This window comes from Necator americanus, chromosome III (assembly GCF_031761385.1).
Source record: "Necator americanus strain Aroian chromosome III, whole genome shotgun sequence".
NCBI lineage: Eukaryota > Metazoa > Nematoda > Chromadorea > Rhabditida > Ancylostomatidae > Necator > Necator americanus.
Window position 1 is genome coordinate 2620623 of NC_087373.1, and position 22535 is coordinate 2643157.

A 22535-nucleotide genomic window follows, 5' to 3' on the forward strand; every position below is an offset into this window, starting at 1 on the left:
TCTTTTCTTCGTTTTTATCGCATTGCATCACAACGAATCAACAAAATAATTTTATTTTTTTTTGTTGCTTTATTTTTCAAAATATTTTTCAACACTTAAAAGGATAAGATTTTTAGTGGTTAAAAGGGCCCACTCTCACCTCTGTCTTCAACCAGAAACTAGAAGCTTTAGGTGCTTTTGTCCGCCGTAGCAGTATATTTCATTATTTACTATTCATTTTATTTTATTTATTCGTTATTTATTGTTTGTACTATATGTTGTATATTTTATTTGTTATTATTTATTATTTATTTAGTATTGCTTACCTATTATTTCTATTTATTTTATTCTATTCACTTTCATTTCCTTTGAAAGTGAAGAACGTTGTTGTAGAAGTAATTTTGAAAGGATTTTTTTTTCGAAACGCTCACATTTTTGCGGTGAATTCACAATTTCTATGTTTGAGAGGCGCGAGCGCAAAGCGGGCGACGAGAGGAGAACAGCACAGAAAATTAATGTCTGCAATTATCATTACTAAGTACTCACAGGATGTAACAAATGGGTTGTGAATCTGGAAGAAAAACTCGAGAATTCACAACTTTTTCAAGGAATACGCGACATTTTTTCTTCCTCATCTTTTTTGGATTTTTTTCCTGCATTATGTTTCCTTAGTATGACTGTTCTGAAGCTGGACTGTGACTCTAAATGCGAGAAGAACCGTGACGGGTATAGCGTAGTGGTAAGAGGTCACCACTAGGTACGCACGGTCAATGGTTCAAAGCCGCCCTTGGGAAACTGGGCCCTTCATCTTTATAGGTCACAGAAATTTGTCTGATTCCTCTGAAGTATGATTCCACTGAAGCTAGACTATTATATAAATGCAAGAAGAACCGTGACGGGTATAGCGTAGTGGTAAGAGGTCAACACTAGGTGCGCACGGTCAATGGTTCAAAGCCGCCCTGGGGCAACTAAACCCTTCATCCTTGCGGGTCCCAGAAATTTGTCCCATACTTGTCAGGGAGGATAAAAACGTTGTGTTGGTGCATCTTTTGACTTCCGTAAACCATTTTATAAGCCGGAATAGCGTTCCTAAATCCCAATCGATTCTGAATTGAAGTCGAACGCGTTCGGCGAATCCGAAAAGCACTGATCAACCTCGGTCATTTTGTTCTTTTTGTTTTTCCAGGCGCATAATGGGATTTACGAGAAAGAAGACGCGAATTGCACTTGCTAAGCGATGACAGTAAACGAATAATCGAAGTCTGCCAACATCCGAGCTGGTTTTTCGCCGAGCCGAGAGATGTGGAGAGGTTGCGGCCGAGGCCGAGAGAGTCCGGCGGGAAGACGGCGGCGGGGAGCTGAGCCGAGCCACGCCGAGATCACCAACCAAACAGGAGTGCGCGCGCGCGCGAGTCTTGTCGTCGTCGTCGTCGCCGTGGTGGTGGTGGTGAGCGAGTGAATTGAGTCGATATGGTGGAACTCGACTATATGCTCGATCCAGGATGGAAATATCTACGATTACCGGATGATCAACAATTACAGGTATTTTTGGGTTTCATACGTTTCACGCAAATTCGTACTCTCACCTGTGAAGATCTCCTGAGAATTCATGTCCTGTTAATCAAGTAGGTTAGGAAAAGAGACAGGGAAGAAAACTCGTCCTCGAAGCCCCGCCCTCTACTGAAAACCGATTAAACTCCTGCAAAGTAGTTAAACTTCTACTCTCACCTGTGATGATGTCCTGAGATCTCATGTCCTGTTAATCAAGTAGGTTAGGAAAGGAGACAGGGAAGAAAACTCGTCCTCGAAACTCCGCCCACTACTGAAAACCGATTAAATTTCGTGTTCATGGCCGACTTTCACTGTCACTTTCCTATGCTAAGGATATGACCTTATTGATCACTAAAAAGAGTTGTTATGTAGCACAATAGGAAGAAAATAGGAAGAGAAAATTAACGGTTCAGCGATGTAGGAAGAAAGCTAAGCCAAAAGAAGGTCCAGAAATTACCATAGTAATTTATTTAAAAAAAAAACGTGAAAATGAAAAAAAGCTTTTTCGACCGAAATGTTTCAAAGAGGTAATACAAGGCTGTGACCTAATCCACATTTTGATTAAATTAAAACTAAAATTTAACTCAATTTAAGGATCAGATTTGGGAACGTCACATCCAATTTAATTCGTGGATAAACCTTTTGATCCATGTGCTGGCCTATAGCTAGGCAACATTGTGCCGGCCATGTTTCTAGTGAAAAAAAAGGAAAAATTCCCCTCATTCCATTTCAAAAAGTTTCTGACCACGAACAAAAAAAATTCAGGAACAAGCAGCTCGTCGATTCGATAATAAAACTCATACATGGGTCCCGGATACTGCGGAAGGTTTTGTTATCGCTTCGATCGGTGTGGAAGAAGGAAATCACTACACACTGACGATGCCTGACGGAACAACGGTAGGTGGTGCTGAGAATTTATGGATTATTACATTAAAGAGATTAAAGAAACTAAAAATATGGTTACAATTTCGGAGCCGCCCATGATATCACGTGCCAAAATTGGTATTCTTACTTTTTTTCAAAGAATCTTAGAAAAATCACAACTTTCCTGGATTTCAAAACCTTTTTTTTTTGAATTTTGCTAAACTGTCACATTCAAAAGCACTGCGGCACTAGTGACCTTACATTCGTTTGTTCTCCTCCTTGGATAATATCGATCCATTCATAGTCAGCTTCATTTATGTGGACCTGAGCGACCGTGACGCGCCTGCAGTAATTGACGAATTTTATCTGCCCTGAATGTAATCTCCCTGATCGTTGTTTTGAAGCAGTTGACATCCACAAAACCCCGTGAGAGATGCTCGTGCTTTTATTTACAAAATTGCTTTTGTAAATCCGCCATTCGGTTGTTATTTTCTGACAAATTTTGCTGGTAACAAATTTGAAAAAGTCGAAAAAAAAAACAACTGAATAAGAAAGAATTTCCGTTGTTCTGATCACTGACCCTCTTTTCTTGTTTTCCTCTTCTAGCTGGCTGTAACGGAATTGCACACGTTGCAGAGAGGTCATCTTGAAGCCTCTTGGGGATCATTTTTCGCAAAATCACTGAAGCGAATTTTGTGTCATGTATTTTCCCTTGTTTCCCTCTCCCACCTAGCTGTAACGGGATCGCACACGTCATCGCTACAGGTCACCTTGAAGCTTTTTGGAGATCATTTTTCGCAAAATCATCAAAGCGAATTCTGTTTCGTGTTAACTGAGGTGTATTTCTTCAGAAAAAGATGGGAAAAGAAGAATGTCAAGAGATTAATCCTGCAAAATTCGAGAAAGTCGAGGATATGTCAAGTTTAACGTTTCTGAACGAAGCATCAGTTCTACACAATCTTCGTCAACGATACTACTCGATGATGATTTACGTGAGTGACAGCTGCTGTTCATCCGTGTCCGTTTTTTTCCCTTGCTACAAAAATTTCTTTTCAAGACCTACTCGGGACTATTTTGTGTGTTTATCAATCCGTACAAAATGCTTCCTATCTACACGGATACTGTACAAGCAATGTACGTGAATAAACGTCGATCCGAGATGCCACCACATCTATTTGCTGTATCGGATGAAGCATACAGGAATATGATGACAGGTACAGTACAGTACGACCAGAAATTTTTTTTTCTGGATCTTCGCGCTACGACTACGTTTAGTGTGTCACGTGCTGTGCAATCGTTCACACTTCTTTTTTGACCGGATCTACTATCCTACTCTGTCATAGTGGCCTGCACTTATGTTTACTTGCGCGACCGCAACGCGTATCCACCAATTTATCTGCGCGTTCCCCGCTTTCAAGTTCACTCTTTTTCTCCCATGCTCTTTTCTTTCATCTCCAACTGTTGATTCTTTCGTTCTTTCTTTCTTTCTTTCTTTCTTTCCTTCGTTCTTTCTTTTTTTCCTCCTCCCTCTGCTCGATTTCTTTCTCGTATCGAATTTGTATTGCTGCCATCCGCGAATAACGTTGGTTCCGATGTGTACTGTTATTTTCTTTGAAAAATTATTAATATTCGGAAAAAAAGTTAATTGAGTTTTTTTCATATTTTGCGCATATCTTAGCAATAATAATTAATGTAATAAAATTCTTCACCACATAACTCACTCATCTTTACTTTAGATCATGAAAATCAATCGGTACTGATCACAGGAGAATCCGGTGCGGGAAAAACGGAAAATACCAAGAAAGTCATCGCATATTTCGCTAATATAGGCGCACAGAGCAAGAAATCACCAGCTGAACGATCTGTACGATTTAAGGACGAAGTGGTAAGAACTACATCTGGTTACAATACGGTATATTTCATTTATAAGCTTTTTTCCAACAACAATTCCACCATTTCAATTCCAAATTGTTTAAAAAAATTGAAATAAGGTGATATATTATCGTGAATGTCATAATTATTGTGGATATCCATGCTAGGGAATTCTTTGCGGAACCAACAATTAATAATACCCAGTTTCAAACGAACGTCCATGTTATTTTCAACGATTTTCTCCCTGGAAGAAGCTCCGAAAAAAAAGAAAGAAAAAATCAATCGAATTCTTGTGGAACTTTTCTTGAAAGGTTGATTTCGAATATATATATATATATACACAAATAAATAAATAAATACTTCCTTTTATGTAGGTCTAAGTTCATCACATACTAATTTACGCCTAAATTTTCGTGAAGACGGATTTAAATCTGCATTTGTATTGAATCATTGGATTTTTTTTCGCGAAATCCTCGCATAGAAGAGGAATTTCTGGCTACAGTCCGAGAACACTTCAGGAATAGTTACATCGAATACATCGAATGCAAATTTATACTAAGATTTATTTATACATCAAGAGTGTACTATTATGTACACACACACACAAGCTCCGTGTGCAAATATACGATTAGCGCAAACATGTCGGCTGAAAATCCTCGGTGAGGATCTCATTTGTTGGGATTTCGGCATTTGTACCAGAGAATCAGAAAAAGACAAAATTTAAAAAAAAATGAAAATAGATTAAAAATTCAAAAATTATCTGGAGATGTCCGCCGCTAATTATATTTTTATAGCTTAGAACTCGTAGCCATGGAAGGCTCGAAGAAAATAATTAACAATTAAGGAATCTGATAAAGCTGAAATGCTTACCTTGTTCAAAGGCAGATTCGTGCCCTTAATTTTCGCACTTAACATTTCTATAGAAATCTATGTAAAGAAAGGAGTAATTTATAAGAACGATTCATAATAGAGGTTTTAAAATCACAAAGAAAACCTCAAATTTTTCAAAGGGACATTTTAAAGTCAATTTTCGAGAACTTCGCATTTCTCTATGTACGACACTTTCTAACACCCGGTACAATTACTCCAGGGGCTCCGGTGGGGACCTCGTACGGATATTGTTCTGAGAAAAAGATTTCCAGGGAACTGTGCTAAATTCTGGAAAAATATTTGTTATCATCAGATCGCAAATATATAGAAAATGAGAAGAATTTCAACTATTTTTAGTAAATACGGGGGTCGAAATCATTAACTGATCATTAATAAGGTTGCGCTCTGTCTTTCTGGTGGTTCCCAGAAATGTTGTGCAGAACTTCCATCACCATCCAATGTTTATCCAGTTTTTATCCGCACTTACTGTTACTTTTTCCATTCTTCTTTATATTTTATGTAATATTTCTGCTTTAAAAATTTGGAAATCTATTTTTGTCCATTTTTAACATCTAGCCAATATTTTTCCATCCTGGAACACTGAAAATTGAAAATTCCTATATTTTATCCGTGGCATCAATTCTTCTGTCCGAAAACATTCTCAAAGTTCCAATTTGGGTTCGTTTCATTCTTCTCTGGGCGGTTATGAACGCTTCTCGTTCAAAGAAATTATTAATACTATTAATTTAATTATTAATACTATTTAATTTTATTATTATTATTATTATTGATTTATTATTATTGTCATCATCAAAGCGACATTTCACATCGTAAAAATTCCTGCTCTGAAATTATCCATTCCAGGAAAATTCGCTCGAGAATCAAGTAGTGCAGGCAAATCCGGCGATTGAAGCATTTGGAAATGGTGCAACAGTGAGGTATTTGGCCTATTTTCCAAATCTGATCTAAAATAAAACTCTTCTCCTTCAGAAAAGTGAAAATACTTTTTTTCCAGAAACTACAATTCATCAAGATATGGGAAATTTATTCGTATTCATTTCGATAAACGTGGAAAACTTGTCGGAGGTGACATCGAACATTGTGAGGATCTGTTTCTTCGATGAACTTTTTATTCTACCACGCTCTTTTTAAAAAAAAAATTACACTTTTGGAAGACGTGAACTCCGGCCAGAAGGGAATTTTTCTCCCGGATTTGCAGTGCGCTACAAGAAATTCCTAGTTTGAAACGATTTTCAGGACTTGCTCATTTCTGGTCTCCATAAGGGATTTATAATATAATAAAATACGGTTAATAATAATACGGGAATAAAATAGAATAATGCGGGTTCAGGATAAGAAATTAACTGAAAAGTAATTCCTGAACTTTGTATTTTCTTCTGGATTTTTCTTTGTTGGAGAAAGGTTGGATTGGATTACAGTTCCTCGACTGTGACGAGTGCTTCTGACCGCCGTACTGGTTTTTTGTGTACTTCCTCTATTCATACTCTTTTAAGAAATAAGACGTGGTTACGGTTTCCTCCGGCGACATCCACAGCTTTGTTTCGCGTTTTTTTTTTTTCAAGAAAAAATTCTCCCAAGCGAACAGTTAAGTAAAAGTATTAAAAAGAGGAACCGTAGAACAATAAAATGAATAAAAGAATCTGATTCGAGTGAAATATGACTCGAATCCTGGTCTGAGGCTAAGCCAAGATCCACAGAATACTCTGAACACCATATCAAAATAAGCTGGAAGTCGGGTTGTGGATATTACTCCCACATTTCAAGGAGATTTTATCATAGTTTCTGATCCTTTATACATATTTTATCCACAGATCTTCTGGAAAAGTCACGTGTTATCAAACAAGCTCCCGGAGAACGATCCTACCACATTTTCTATCAGATTTTCACTCAACGGAAATTACGAGGTATGTGATTAACACCTCTTGAATTTTTTTCCATCTCATTTTTGCTAGTGGTGGTTATTCTGTGGATTATTCCGGGGAAAAAAATTCGAAAGTTTCTTAAGATTGCTTGAAAAATTGCAATCAGTGAATCGAAAAAAAATCTCATGTGCAAATCGGAATTATAATGCTCTTTTTGGTTCTAGGATGGTAAAGAAAATGGAAATATTCTCAATAAACCAACGGTGAGATTGTTAGGTTGAAAATTTTTACCAACCCCCCAATGTTCTGTTTTGGAATGAACCTGATTCGGTTTGTAGTAAAACTTTTAGGAATTATAAGTTTTTTTCTTGCTCTATTAACTTGAAGAGGATTTATAATGCCTTACTAAAATCCAGTATTTTCAAAATTCCCTTCACCATTCACCATATGGAAGGGCGGGTGTAGTGTAGCGGTTAGAGGTTCCGCTTGGTTCCTGCACGATCGATCGGAGGTTCGAATCCGCCCTAATGCTCACCAAGCCTTTCATCCCTCCGGGGTCGATAAATTGGTACCAGACTTGTCTGGGAGGATAAAAAAACACTGACTTCACACATCTCCTGGGTCCCGCTAGTCATTGTATAGGCCACTTACATGTTCGTAATCCTCAAACGATTCTGAATTGAAGTGAACATGGGGGCGCAGGTCCCAAGCGGATTGATTAACGCCAGACACTTTATCCTTTAAACTTCATCTAATATGGAATTCTTTAAGATCTTTTCCTACTCGGAGATGATATTCATCAGTACAAATTTGTATCGCAAGCAGAGATCACTGTTCCTGGAATGGACGACAAGGAGGAGTTCCGAATCACTGACGTTAGTCTTCGTAAACTTATTTTCTCTCATCTAATTTTAAATTGTAGCAATATCTCTGGATGAGTGATCTATCGCTATGTTACTCTTATAGAATTTTCCAAAATTTCTAAGGAACGAAAAATAAAAAGCGAACCGAAAAAACAGAATGCAAGAAGGTTAAAGGAATCATCCACGAATCTGAGGTGGTACTGGTTTAAGGCGGGTACTGCCTATACGGGGTCGTAGATTGAGGGGAGGAGGATGATTCCCTTCATCTTTCCCTGTAAAACGGACCCTGTTTCCTACGAGGGCTTCTGTTACAATGCGCCACCATTTCGCCCCACCCCTGCGATTCGATGAAAACCCATTTGGGCGAATCGCAGACGGGGGCGGGGCGAAGTGGTGACGCGCTATAACAGAAGCCGTCGTAAAAAACAGCGTCCGTTTACACTGATACAGGGAAAGATGAAGGGAATCACCCTCCTCTCCACAATCTACGACCCCATACAGGCATTACTCGCCTGAAACCCGTACCACCTCAGATTCGTGGGGTAATCCTTTAAATTCGGTTTTTTTTTTCAACATTTCTGGATTCTGTTTTTCTATTTCGCTTTCTAACCCACGGATTTGCTTCTTGGGTGACGATTTAAGTAAATAGTTTGACTTATTGTTTTGGACTCTATCCAGTCTAAGAATCGCGGCAATCAGCCCTATTCCAGAATTGACGAAAGTGCCGCAGTTTGGAGCATCAACACTCAAATCCATTCCATCGAATATTCGACAAAAACTAATTTGTTTGAATGAATTCGAATTTTTAACGAGTAGAAATGTTCGAGTAGGCCCAACCTTTCGAACCTAATATTGCGCTTAACATGTGCTCGTTTTTGAAAGAAATTGAATAGTGGTTCCAAAAAGTTCGAATCGTCGATTATCATCGAAGATTCTGTCATTCGAACAACCGAATTCGAATTGTTTAGAAACTCGATCGTATCAAATAGACCAATCTTTTAGAATATGCAGTTTGATAAAAGCGTCACAGAGTGCCTTGTTTCGAATATTCGAGTTTTTCTTTCGGAAAATAACCTTCTCCAATATCGACTGTTTGGTTCATTCAAATTTTCGGATCAGAATTTCATTCAAGTACGAGCAACAGATTTTCCCCCAAAACGTTCTACAAAATTTTTATTTTCGCTAATTTTTTTAAATTTAAATTTTTATTTTTATTGTTTAATTTTTTCCGCATTTGTTGGAAGACGGAAGGAGGTAAATCTACTAAAATTTTTGGTTCTATAAGAGTTTTCTCAGTTCCAGAATGATCCAAGATTTAAATGTTATTGACGCTAATGAATGTGAGGTTCGTTATCGTTATAGTTCTAAAATTGTTAGCGTTTTCTTTTCGCTGTATTTTTAAAGTTCAAAAAATAAATAAAGAAGAAATTTTGTTGATTTCAGAATGCCTTTAACGTGATGCATTTTTCCGATCGGGAAAAACATGACCTTTATAAAACATGTGCGGCCATAATGCACATGTCACGGTTCTGCTTCAAACAGAAACCACGTGAAGAACAGGCGGAGGTGGACAGCATGGATGGTACGTTCCAATAGATGTATTTTTTTCTTTCTTTCTCTTTTCTCTTTCTTTTTCTTTTTTTTTCTTCAGTGTCCCTTGTATATTTGATAAACATTCAGGTCCCATGAGCGCTGCAAAATTATTTGGGATTGATGCGGATCAATTCATCGGCGCTCTGGTACAGCCAAGGATAAAAGTTGGTTCTGAATGGGTACACAAAAGTCAAAACAAGCAACAGGTAATTTTTTTTCAAAATTGTTTAAATAACTGCAAAATTATCTAAATAACTAAATTGCAGTAATTAAATAATAAAACCAAACAAAAATAATAGTAAATAATAAATAAAATCCTTAATATGTCCTAATATGTAAATATCCTCTGAATAAAATAAGCATTAACAATTGCCCATAAATAGTTTGATAATTTATGGTCTGATTTAATTAATGATTTTACTTTTAATAATTAATCAACGATTTGATTTAATGATTAATAATGATTAACTAATAAAAGCAAATAAAATAATAATAAATAATAAATAAAGTCCTTAATATATCCTAATATGTAAATATCCTCCAAATCAAATAAATATTAATAATTTCAATAAATAGTTCGATAATCCATAATTTGATTTGGTTGATGATTTTATTTTTAATAACTAATTAATGATTTGATTTAATAACTAAGTAATAAAAGTAAATAAAATAATAATAAATGATAAATAGAATTCTAAATATATCGTAATACGTAAGTATCCTTTAAATAAAATGAATACCAATAATTGTCAATAAGTAAATAGATAATTTATAATTTGATTTAATTAATGATTTTATCGATGATTCAATTAATTTAATCGTTCATAGTTTAATAATTCAATAAATACGGCTCCGATTCAGGTCGATTGGGCGGTCGGTGCCCTCGCCAAAGCGATCTACTCCCGTATGTTCACCTGGCTGATCGCACGAGTGAATCAGACATTGTCAACAAATCTCGAAAGCTCAGCAAACTACATCGGAGTTCTGGACATTGCAGGATTCGAGATATTCGATGTAATTTCTGGTCGTGGTTTTTTTTCCCCGTAAACAGGAAAAATGTGCGAAGAATCGTTTTGATGGATTTCACACACGCTTCTCGACTTCAGGATGTCTTATTCGTTCAAAAGTCTTTTTTATGCAAGAAAAATTTACAATAGCGGACGCCAAGTATTGATTTGGTCTTTGCAAAGTTAGGGTACGAAGTCGTTCAATGATTGCGCCTTACCTACGTTTTACCTAAGTAAGTGAAACTAAGTAACTAAGTAAAACTCTAGTTTGTACAGCGTATTTTACGGCAACGATTCGGCTCTGCCGAGAAAAATAAGCTGGGATGGGATTTTAGGTGTGGAAAAGGTAGGGTTCGGCCACTAATAGCATTTAAACCACACTTCTCCTCACTACAGTACCCACACTTTGTTGTAAAGAGTTCATTCGTCGCAGACGAATAATTGTTTTCTGTGGAGTATTTTGCACCAGTTTTTAAGATTTTTTAAATGTTCTATTCTTCTAGAGAAATCCGAATTTATTCTATTTATTAACCTAGTTCTTGTCTGAGTTAGCATCACATTTGATAAATTCAAACTTGGCGTGTCATCTAAAAAAATCGGGAGCGGGTGTAGTGTAGCGGTTAGAGATTTCGCGTCCTGCACGATCGATCGGATGTTCGAATCCGCCCTAGTGCTCACCAAGCCTTTCATCCCTCCGGGGTCGATAAATTGGTACCAGACTCGTCTGGGAGGATGAAAACACCGACTTGGCACATCGGCTAGCCCCATAAGTCATTAGATGGACTAGGTAGACGTTTATAAACCTCAAACGATTCTGAATTGAAGTGAACGAGGTAGCGCAGGTCCCAAGTGGATTGATCAACCCCGTCCAATCTATCCTTTTTATTTATCTATAAATTCATCTGTTCAGTAGTTAGTTTTATCTGCTAAATTTACTTTTAGAGCAACTCTTTCGAACAACTTTGGATAAATTTCGTGAATGAAAAGCTCCAACAATTCTTCAATCATCATATGTTCGTGCTGGAGCAGGAAGAATATCAACGTGAAGGAATCCATTGGGAGTTCATCGACTTCGGTCTCGATTTACAGTCCTGCATTGAACTTATCGAAAAGGTATCTTTGAGAACTTTTCTTCAGTTGCTTCGAATCTTTTGGAAAAAGTTATTTTTTTCAATTATTTTCAAAACAAACAATATTTTTAAATTAAATGTTTCTATATTCGATGAGAAAATAGAGAGTTTTTCCACTGATTTTGAATTGAATCCGTCCAATATTATTTAACTTTATGAAATTTTCAGCCTCTCGGAATCATCTCAGTACTGGATGAGGAGTGTATACTGCCAAAGGCAAACGACACAACATATGTGGACAAACTCAATAACCTACACTTAGGAAAACATCCCAATTTTCAAAAGGTAATAACTAAAGTGATTTCAATTGGGTTTTTTTTTTCTTATTGAAGAAAAATCTTACAAAATTAATTAATCTTAATCAAAAATCTAATTTCCTCTATTTCCTCTATTTCTTTTTCTTATTGAAAAAAAAACTCCTACGGAAAGTGACAAATTGTGGATTTCGAAGAGATTTTGCGCAGCTTATTCCAGGCAAAACCGAATATCAATGGTAAATACATCAGAAATCATAAAATATAGATAGATAAGATAGATGCAACACTCTATTTTTACCTAATTTCCTCTAATCTCTCGTCTCTGAGATTCAAAGGTGGGTCCCGCCTCGCACTATTTGAGATGTGGAAGTGCGAGCGAGTAAATGTCGAAAGTGTTAAAATTACTTTCTCTTCACCACCTTACAGGATTTTTTCCTCAAATCGTTCCAGTATTTTCTAGGCTAAACCTCCACGCGGAAATCAAGCTGCCGCTCATTTCGCGATTGTTCACTACGCAGGTACTGTAAGATACAATGCTGATCAGTGGTTAGATAAAAATAAGGTGAGTTTTCTCAATTATTCACTTTTTCCAGAAATACTTTTCCTTAAATACAACTTTTTAAAGGCAGCATATCACGATTTTGACATGCTGCGGAACGCGGAACGAAAACGTAGAGTTCTGCTAGTAGATTGCGGGACCCAACGTGGTTTCGTTTACCTTTTAATGATGGTTTTCCTAATAAAATATTTAAAATTATGTGTAATAGTATCATTTCCTAGTTTTCCTAATAAAAAAAAGGTGTAAAAGACACCATTTTTTTTACGACGACTTCAGTCCGAACGCCTCACGATTGCGCACGCGCCGCATCCACGTGCGAGCGGTCGGAGATCAATCATGTGTTCTCACCAGTCTATTCAGGTGAAATCAATGAATAGGCTGCTGAGAGGGTCGGAGCGTGTGCGTAGAGGAACGTATCTCGTATCGTATCGTACGTATCGTACTTATCTCGTAATAACCAAAGTGGTTCTCACCCCGTTTTTTCTACGGGGATTAGGGAAGGATGAGCGGAATGGTCACGTTGGGTCCCGTATTCTACTATCCGAAGTGATTCCGTTAAAGGGTCCCGCGCCAGGTCTAAATCGTGATATGCTGCCTTAGATCTAGTGATTGAAAATTACCTTCGTTATTTTCCAGGATCCACTCAATGATTCAGCCGTCGCGGTCCTCAAAAGTAGCGATAAGACTGGCTTGATTTATAAGATTTGGGAGGATTACATTACTGAAGTGGACAGAGAAGAGCTCAGTGCACGAGGTATGGGACCTTCTTTTTTTCTTCCTTGTTTTTGACCTACGCAGATCTTCAAGGATGGTGTGGCAGTTTTGAGTCACCGGGAAACTCAAAAATTGATTTAATCACTTGGCTATTTTCAGGAATAACTCAGGAACGAAAAAAAGGAAAGTCGTCGTCATTCCTCACTGTTTCCACGTTGTACAGGGAATCATTGTCCAGTCTTATGGCCATGTTGCACACAACGCATCCTCATTTTATTAGGTTTGAATTGTTTTCATTTATTATACTGCTATTTAGACTATTTTGACAATTTTCATTTTAAAGACTGCTAGATTGGATCGATAAGTTTTTGACTATAAGATAAAGATAAATAAATAAGATAAATTAGCGGTAATAAACCCGCTTATGAATATGATATGTATTTTTCTTTGCATTCCTCTGTGTATGCCTCATTATGGTTTTTGTTATATTTATTATTATATTACTATTATAGTTACTGTAGTTACTGTTAAGTTTCTCAATGTAATCGCTGTTCAGAGGATAAAGAGAAAATTTGCTCATACATTATATACTTGTGGAAAAAATCCCGCTTTAAAATATGTAAAATTTAATATTAACCTAAATTAAATATTTAGAATATGCACAAATGAATCATATAGTACTTTGTCAGGAAAATAGCATGATCGATCAGTGAGTCACACCTTTCGTGCTAAATTGATTCATTAGCTATCAGAGCAAAAAAAAGAGCAAAAAACGCGAAATTCAATGTAAATCCAGAAATTGAACTTGGGATGAATTACAGAGAGTCAAATTTATTTGACTTTTTCTTCAAAAAATCTGTGTTATCAACTCGTATTTGAGAAAAACATATTGTTATGCTGAAAAATAAAATAAAAAATAAAATAAATAAAATATTATTATATATTATATTGAAAAATTCGTATATGAGAACTCTGGAATAGTCGCCGCAAATTAACAACGCAAATTAAAAAATTAACAAACTAACATTAAAAAATTAAAAACAAATTAACAATTAATAATCAGTTTCTCCAACGATAAAATTTCAAGTGGATTCCTGATAGACACTTTTTTTTTACTTCAGATGTATTATTCCAAATGAAAAGAAGACAAGCGGATTGATAGATGCACCACTTGTTTTAAATCAGGTTAGTAATTTTTCGTGTTTATCCCGATGTTTAAAAAAAAAATATTTTTTTGCTGTTTTTTGTTATCTCAGAAAAATTCTTGAATAAAAACAAAAATAACGTATACCCAAAAAAAAAAACAAAATATGGCAAATAAAATCAAATATCCGTATCAATTAAATACAAAATAAATATTTTCAGCTTACATGTAATGGTGTACTGGAAGGGATTCGAATTTGTCGTAAAGGTTTCCCGAATCGAATGACGTTCAAAGATTTTCGATTCCGTTACGCTATCCTGGCAGCAGATCAAGCCTGCGTAGAGGATCCGGCTGAGGTTGTGAAAAGCAAAATGCAATGAAAAATCTACGTCGTTCCCACAAACCAAACAAAAGTAACGACCTTAATCAGGGGAAATTTTTTAGGCTTCCAAGAAAATGCTGGAAAGACTCTTCAATGAGAAGAAAATCGACGAGGATAAGGTCAAACTTGGGACGACTAAAGTAAGATTAAAATCATTCCAGAGACGTTAATTCTATCTTTTTTTTCTGTAAAATTTTGTTTCGGGTATTTTTCCGTGCCGGCGTCGTCGCATTGATGGAAGAACTACGAGATGATGCGCTAACGAAAGTGATCCTAAAATTCCAGAGTGCAGTACGACGTTATTTAGCGCAGGTTCAATTTGTACAAGCTTCAATTTCGAATTTAGAGAAAATTTTCCCAGTCACTCAAATATATGAATATGCTCAAAATCTTTTCCCTCAATTATTCGATAATTTTCAGCTTATTTTTTCCGTGACTATCTCATTTAAACATTCGAAATTTTTACAGATACCCTATTTTTCTTAGCAATTTTTGAATACGTTTGTGCCCAGCAAGGAAAGTGAGTTTTATTGCAGAGAAAATCTACAGAAACTAGGAGCTCTGATGCACTGAAGATGACCGTTAGCCAAAAATAAACACAAATTACAAAGAAAAAAGTTGAAAATATTAATGCAAAAACAGAGCCTTGAGAGCTAGTTAAATCCCCTTTTGTTTAGGTCACATAATTGTTCGGAAAGAAAAAAAACGTTTCTAGAATTTAGCGTTGTGAAGGAAGGTCACCATAATTGGAGTAAAAACACATCTGCAATTTTTTCTTTCACTTGTTTGCTTCTTCTTTCCATCAATACATCATAAAAAGTAGGAATGTCGCAAATATTCTGGCTTACCCTATCCGCGGATGAGCGGAATATTTGCGAGATTCCTATTTCATTGTAATTTGTGTTTATTTATGTGTAGCTATCTTATTTATGTGTAGCTATGAACAAGCTATCTTTTCCCTGAAAAACCAGCGTTCACGTGAAATATTTACCTATGGGCATTAAGCCGGGTGCAGTTACGTAAGCGGTTGCGCTCGAAGCGGCGCGGTACAGCGCGGCGGTTAGCATCGTTTTGGGACCCTTGCTGAGCATCACCTATCGTTGCAGTTGGAGCTGGTCGAAGCGGCGCAGCGGAGCGTGGCGATCAGGGTCGTGGTGAGACTTGCTCCAACTGCAACGATAAATGATGCTAGCAATGGTCCCACCGCGATCGTAACCGCTACGCTCCGCCGCGCCGCTTTTAACCCTACCGTACGTTTGCCTGGGCGTCCGTGTTCGTTTGGAGCAATGCGGAATTCAGATTAAATGCATGTGTTGCTGCGGAAGAATCGCGGCCACTGGTCTAAATGTGTCCCAGATTTCATGCTTAAAAATAGGTAATTTCCAGCCTTATTCTATACCTCATTAGATCTTTCGAAAGAGATAGAGGAATTTTGTTTTATTTGTATTTCTAAACTCAATGGTGACAAAGAAAGTAATCGTCTTTCATTAAGAGTCAATATCATCAACTGCTAAAACAACAGGCTGCCTACGAAATAATTCAACAAAACGTACGACAATGGACAACTCTGAGGTATGGTTTGATGTCAGCGTATTATTATATTGTGCTCGTATTTCTTTTCTACTGTAATCTCGTCAAAATTTTGGTGGTCCTTGTTTAGGCTGTGGCCCTGGTATCGGCTATTCACTCGTCTGAAGCCGTTGCTTAAAGGAATGAAGACGAATGCTGAAGTTGAAGAGCTAGAAAGAAAAGTTAAGGTAAATTCAGTTTTTGTTTATCATTGTTATTATTATTAATTTCAATAACAAATAAAAACACTGACTTCATATATCGAGTGTCACGCCAAGTCATTGTTTAGGCCAACACTCGTTCCAAAAACCTCAACGATTAAGAATTCCAGTAAAACGCGTTGGCGCATCCCAAGTGGATTGATACGCCAGTGACTTTATATTTTGACCTCTATTAATTTCGATTATTCACTAGATCAGAGATAACCCTTTTACGACAAGGATGAGCCGCAAACTTTTCAACGATTATTTTCTATGTGTTTCTGATTTTTTCAAAGAATTTTATGGACTTAAAGGGTTTATTATCTTCGAGTAATATTTCATACAAAATGGATCGGGAAAAACAACAACATGGACGCGCCAGATGCGCTGTCCTCAATTAGTTAAGAAGGTTATCTTAATGTTAAGGAGTTGGAGGAACTATCAGCTACAGAGGAACAACAACGAAGGAAATATGAGGATGATCTTCGTGTGAAAACCGAACAATTTGAGGAAACACGAGCAGCGCTGGAAAGAGAGAAAATGTTGATGGAGAAAAGAAATCAAGAAATTGAGGTAACAAACGAATTTTGTGGATTGAACTCGATTTTCCACTTATTCGTACTGCTTCTAGGAAAATCAATAGTTGTTCCCTTTAGGACCTTCATAAACAGCTGAAAACTGAGGCCGAGAGAATCGAAGAGACATCTCGAAAAGCTAAAGAGCTGGAAAGAGATAAGGCAAGAGAAGCAAAGGAATGGGCAGAGAAGGTTTGAAAGAAATTTTCTGCTCTTAAAAAAAAGCGTATTCACCAGATTTTCCAAAAGGATTGTACTATTAAAAGTAACAGTTACGCATTCTTGTACTTCAAAAGAATTTACTCGAGATAAATATTGGCGTAACAAAACGCACATAACTTTGACAATAAAATCACGGAAATGCAGTGACTATTCCAAAAAAGTTCGAAAAGATCGGGAGCGTTTTGTTTTTTCTTACACTAGCTTACCTAATCACGCCTTAGTAAGCGGGACTATTGACCCTTTCCTCGCGCGTATGCATGGAGAAATGTTACATTGTTCAACACTAATCTAATTTGATGGAACCGAAAGGCAAGGCACAAACAATCAATATTAGTCGTGTGAATATGCCCACAACATGGCGATGGCCTATTCAGTTATGTTCAAAAAGAAAACTCCTATGGCCAAAGTGTTGTGCCTTTCTGGCCAGTCAAGGTGAAATTAGGAGGAGAAGAAAAAGAAAATGCAGCAAGAAAACAAAGAGCGGAACGAAAAATAAAATTTGCTGTTAAAAATATAAAGTCCTTAAAATCCATCACACTAAGGCACCTCTTAGTACCACTTCTTAATTCCCCTAATCCTCCTTTCTCGTTGTCCTTAAAGGCATCACCCCACGAATCTGAGGTGGTGCAGATTTCAGGTGGAGTATTCGTATACAGGATGGGAGACTACGGAGAGGGGGGTGATTCCGTCCATTTCTTCCTAATTGCCGTAAGAAACGGTCCGGAAGATACGGCTTCATTCGTTTTGGCGCACCATTTTGTACAAGAGGTTCGATTGGAGCGCGCCAGTCTTGTGCGGCGCCGCATCTTCCGGGTCGTTTTTTGCGGCAATTAGCAAGAAATGGACGGAATCACCTCCCTCTCCGTAGTCTCCCATCCCGTATACGAATACTCCACCTGAAATCTGCACCACCTCAGATTCGTGGGGTGATGCCTTTAAGCTACGCTTCACTAATAAAAAAAGCGCACTAAACAACGATAATGTTCAATTTGAGAGAGTAGAAATATGAACAAGTAGCAAAATGAAACAATGACGAGCGTACGGTCGGGTCCAAACGATCTGACTTCTGCTGCGAGAGTAAAATGTAGTTGGGGGAGGGGGGAGGGGGTGGGGGAGAGGGGCACTCAGTGGTACCCTTATTTCTCGAAGTAACTAATCAAATGAATCGTATCAATAAGGCCTAAGCATTACTCTTAAAGAATCCATGACATGTAAACTAAAGTTACTAGGAGAAAAAAGTAAGTTAAAGCGTCGTACATCTTTCTTCTGGTGCAGTTGCGTAATTTGTTGGACTCGAAGTATTGCGGTACGAATATCGCTCACCTTCGATTGGAGGCACTGAAGGTCAAACTGCGACCGCAACCGCTAGGCAACCACGTCGTAAATCAGGTCGCTTTTATCCGACATAAGCGAAAAAAATAAGAAATTAAAATGAAACCCAACCAGTTCGAATACTCCAAGCATACAGGACTGCAGCTATCTGACGACGTTGGTTTTCTTGGGCCCCGTTCCTTTACCCGCACGCTCTGTGCTGTTGGTCTGTAGGTCACGGATGCAGTAAATCACGGTGATATCCACGGACCTTCCATATCGCACACTTTTTTGTTTCTTGTTTGCTTGTTGTTGTTTTTTTTTGCGTCCTGCCACCATTGAAGAAGCATTGCGAGCGTTTTTGGGACTTCCCATCCAGTATTTGTCGATTCAGGAAAAGCAACTGACAACGGAAGCGGAAGCTGAACGTACGAGAGCCAAACACCTTACTGAGAAGCTATCCAATGAATTAAAAACACAACAGGACGAGAATCAGAAACTTATTAGCCAAAGGAAAGCACAGGTAAACATTCTAGCGAACGATATGCGCAGGCATTGTTGTCTGGATTGAGAGTTGTTCAGGAACTGGCAATCACGGAGATCACCGATCGATTGGACGTGCTCCAGGAACGACATGATCGAGCGGAAAGCCAAAAGAAACAATTGCAGGAGAGGTTGGATTCTTCTTTGGAGGAGCTTGTCGTCGAGAAGAGGCGAAAGGATGACTACGCTAGAGGTTAGAGGATCATTTTGATTCATGTGCACCTGTGAGGAAAGGATTTATATGAAGAAATAAGTTCGAAGCTTTGTTGATAACGTTAGCACCTTGTTAGCTCCACTAGGGATATACAGACGAGTCGAAACAGCCTGAAACCAAGTGGAATTGAGTATAGACCCCATCGCATCAATTGTATGCGCCCACTTACGCAATCGCGTAACGTACGGGACAAAATCGTAGGTAAAGGTTCGGTCAAAAAGACTCAATGTTCAAGTCCCATGTTCGATTTTCTTTGAATCTTGTCATTGTTGAGTTGAATCGTGCACTACTTTGTTTGATCAGAACCAAGATTGTCGTTGATCTTCACTCTGACCGACGTCTTCGGCGTCATCTCCTTCTTCAGATCCTGGAAAATCGAAATCACGACTTGATGCTTGTTGAAATTGCGTAAATTGCTCCGCTCTAAGTGCTACGATAGAACTATTGATCGATGCGAGACCCTCTCTTGCAGCAATCAGACTTGAGAGGATCCGATCTCGATCGCAGCCGCTAGCTCCGCCATCCACCTCCACCACTTCGATCGCAGCCATTTACGCTGCTCATTAGGCACCGGGACGTTTATATTATATTATACTTATACTATATTATACTATATTTATCTGCTTCGAAACTGCATTTCGCGAAATTCTACGCCAACTTTATTCTGGATTTAATTTATTCGTTTCAGCCAACAAGAAGCTAGAAAACCAAGCAAGGGCCAATGATGAGCAGTTGAAACTTATTGAACGCGAAAAACACATGCTTGATCTTGATTGTAAACGGTAAGCAAAACGTTGGAATTCATCACAGACTTTGAACACGTCTTCATCTTCATAAAATTTGAGTTTAACTTTTCAGAAAACAAGAGGACATTAAACTTCTCAAACAACGCGCAACCGACGACGCTAATCTCATCCTCAAACTACAAGTGAACATTCGGAAGTTGATTGCACGTATTACAAACTTGGAAGAAGAACTCGAATTGGAGAGGAAAGGAAGGAACAAGGTTATTGTGCCTTTTTTTGCCTTTTGTTTTTGTTTTTGTTTTTGCTTACTACTAACCATCGGTGCTCATCCATTTTGTCGGAGATATTCGGGTCCGGACATTTTACTACATGGTTCCATGCTGTTGTCGTTATGAATAATAGTAATAGGGCTGGTTGTTTCATATAGCGAAAGGAAATCCCCACCAGTGGATTCAACCCAAACAAAAATTATAGTCGGGTCAAAATGACATGATGCCGGCTGCTGTTGCGTAAGCGGCTGCGCTCGAAGCGGTGCGGTAGAGGCAGCGGTTGAAATCGAGGTGGGACCACAGCGAAATGCAGCGATGGGTGGCGCTAACAAGGTCCCGCCAAGATCTTAACAGTTACGCTTCACTGCGCCGCTTCGAGCGTGGTCGCTTGTGCAACTGTACCGCGCTTCATGTCGTTCGACCCTACGATATCTCCTTGAAGGCGTAGGCGCTCAAATTCCGTCAGAACGAAAGCGATACGCGCGACAACTCATGTGATGATTCTCATGTTAGCCATACACGTTCGATTGAGCTGTTCGAGAGTAAATTAAACCAAGCAGAACCACAAAGAACCTGTTGTCTTCGAATATGACCCAATTATGGGACGTCGTAACTCCCGTAAATACAGTCGGATCAAAACGACCTGACGCTTGATGCAAATTGCGTAAGCGACTACACTCGAAACGGTGCAGCGGGACCCTTACTCATCTCTTCAGTCCAATTGGAATATGCTCATGGTCCCACCTCGATCGAAACCGCTCTTGGCCCGATTGTAATTAATGTAATTTTAATTAAAGTAATTAATATAATTTGATTGTATTGTGCTATGGATGTGCAGTCTAACGTGAATCAAAATGGATGGGTGCATATATATGGATAATTATTATTCCGTGCGATTCCCATTTTCTGAGCATTCGAATTTTCTTTTATTTTTAGGCGGAGCACCAACGTGAGGGGCTACAAACCGATATTGATGCGATTCAGTTACAAATGGAAGAGGCCAACGGACGACTTTCAACACAAACTCATCTCTATAAACTCTGTGCTGAAGAGGTTTGGTTTCCCTTATGTATTCAAGTGCTATTTTCCTAAATCCTAACTCTTTGGGATGTCAGAGTGAGATTCTAAAATTGAATTTTACGAAAATGGTGCTTCGAAAACCTAAATTTCACGATTTAATCCAATTCGAGTTTTTTTGTGCTCTTCTTTATTTTTCTGTAGTTCCATTTTTGTTTTCGTTTCAGATGTCCACATTAAAACGTGAGATCCAGAAGAAGAATATGTGCCATGAATCGTACCTGGCAGATCTGTGCTCCATGCAACACATTACTGTAAATAATCTTAGAGCGCTTAGAAATCAGGTAAGCGTCAACACAAGCGCTACGATGATTTTATTAAGTTCGCGAGAGGTTCAATTAATTACAATCCACAATTTGTACTGCCTCCTAATATTTAAGGCCGCCAACCTAGAATCCGAGGCGAATCGTGTGCTGTCGGCGCGCAACGCTATTGTGGATCTTTCCGCAATCCCACAAATCTATCTAACCGCTGACGATACGGATGGCGAAGGTTCTATATAGATTTTGTGCTGGTGGTTCTTCTCTACTGATTTATCTATAACTCCATTGCTCTTTATTGCTAGAAACCAGTTCTGTATCAAGTAATCAGTTAATATTTTTTTCTCCTTTTCGCTAATCATAACTTAATTGCTAGCTCATTGACGACCGCGTGCGTTTCACGTGTTTGACGCGCGATAGCAAAGTAATTTTAAGTAAATGTGAACGCTGGTGCATTTTTAATTTTTGCTTTTCTAGAAGAAACTTATGTGACTGTTCTGGCGCTTCGCTTTTGTAGTTTTGTTTTAATTATTCTATGTATAACCTACATCAATACTGTACAAGTACAGAAATAATTTGGAACAAATTCGGGAGAAGCGTTGCTCGTTCGTGAGCCACATGGTCGTCAATTGAGTTGAAATTTTCTAAGTCTCACTTTTGCCTCATTTCGTCTACACAAATCCCTTATACTCCATATCTCATTTTTCTCTCATGATATTGATTGAGTGATCCTCTCCTTTTTGAGTAGATAATAAATATAACTCTAATGTTTTTTTTTTAAATTCAACTTCGCTATTTTCTTCTGTTTCCTCAGAACATCCCTGCTACCGCCTTGTATTTTTTTTTGTCGAATACCTCAGAATCTGTAATAAAATAAATAA

At 37.9% G+C, this 22535-nt stretch overlaps 1 protein-coding gene across 3 annotated transcripts; it reads left to right on the plus strand.

The window, feature by feature from the left end:
• Positions 1-1449: 1449 nt before the first annotated feature.
• Positions 1450-21897, plus strand: RB195_008418 (uncharacterized protein; the record flags this gene model as incomplete). 3 transcript variants are annotated; one of them, XM_064194901.1, is made up of 32 exons in its annotated part: positions 1450-1521; positions 2296-2427; positions 3246-3386; positions 3452-3608; positions 4131-4279; positions 6001-6074; positions 6152-6237; positions 6969-7061; positions 7791-7894; positions 9326-9464; positions 9563-9681; positions 10337-10489; positions 11425-11595; positions 11781-11897; positions 12330-12431; positions 13065-13182; positions 13302-13422; positions 14264-14327; positions 14508-14642; positions 14731-14808; positions 14954-14980; positions 16161-16240; positions 16329-16425; positions 16864-17010; positions 17094-17204; positions 18940-19068; positions 19128-19281; positions 19991-20084; positions 20161-20308; positions 21254-21370; positions 21562-21678; positions 21775-21897. In XM_064194901.1, 32 exons carry the CDS (start codon positions 1450-1452, stop codon positions 21895-21897), a joined length of 3669 nt encoding a protein of 1222 aa, XP_064046044.1. The 3 variants fall into 3 exon arrangements, with proteins under 3 accessions (XP_064046044.1, XP_064046045.1, XP_064046046.1); XM_064194899.1 differs by lacking the exons at positions 14954-14980; positions 16161-16240; positions 16329-16425; ... (7 more) ...; positions 21562-21678; positions 21775-21897 and having other exon boundaries at positions 14731-14838; XM_064194900.1 differs by lacking the exons at positions 1450-1521; positions 2296-2427; positions 3246-3386; ... (15 more) ...; positions 14508-14642; positions 14731-14808 and having other exon boundaries at positions 14903-14980.
• Positions 21898-22535: the final 638 nt, after the last annotated feature.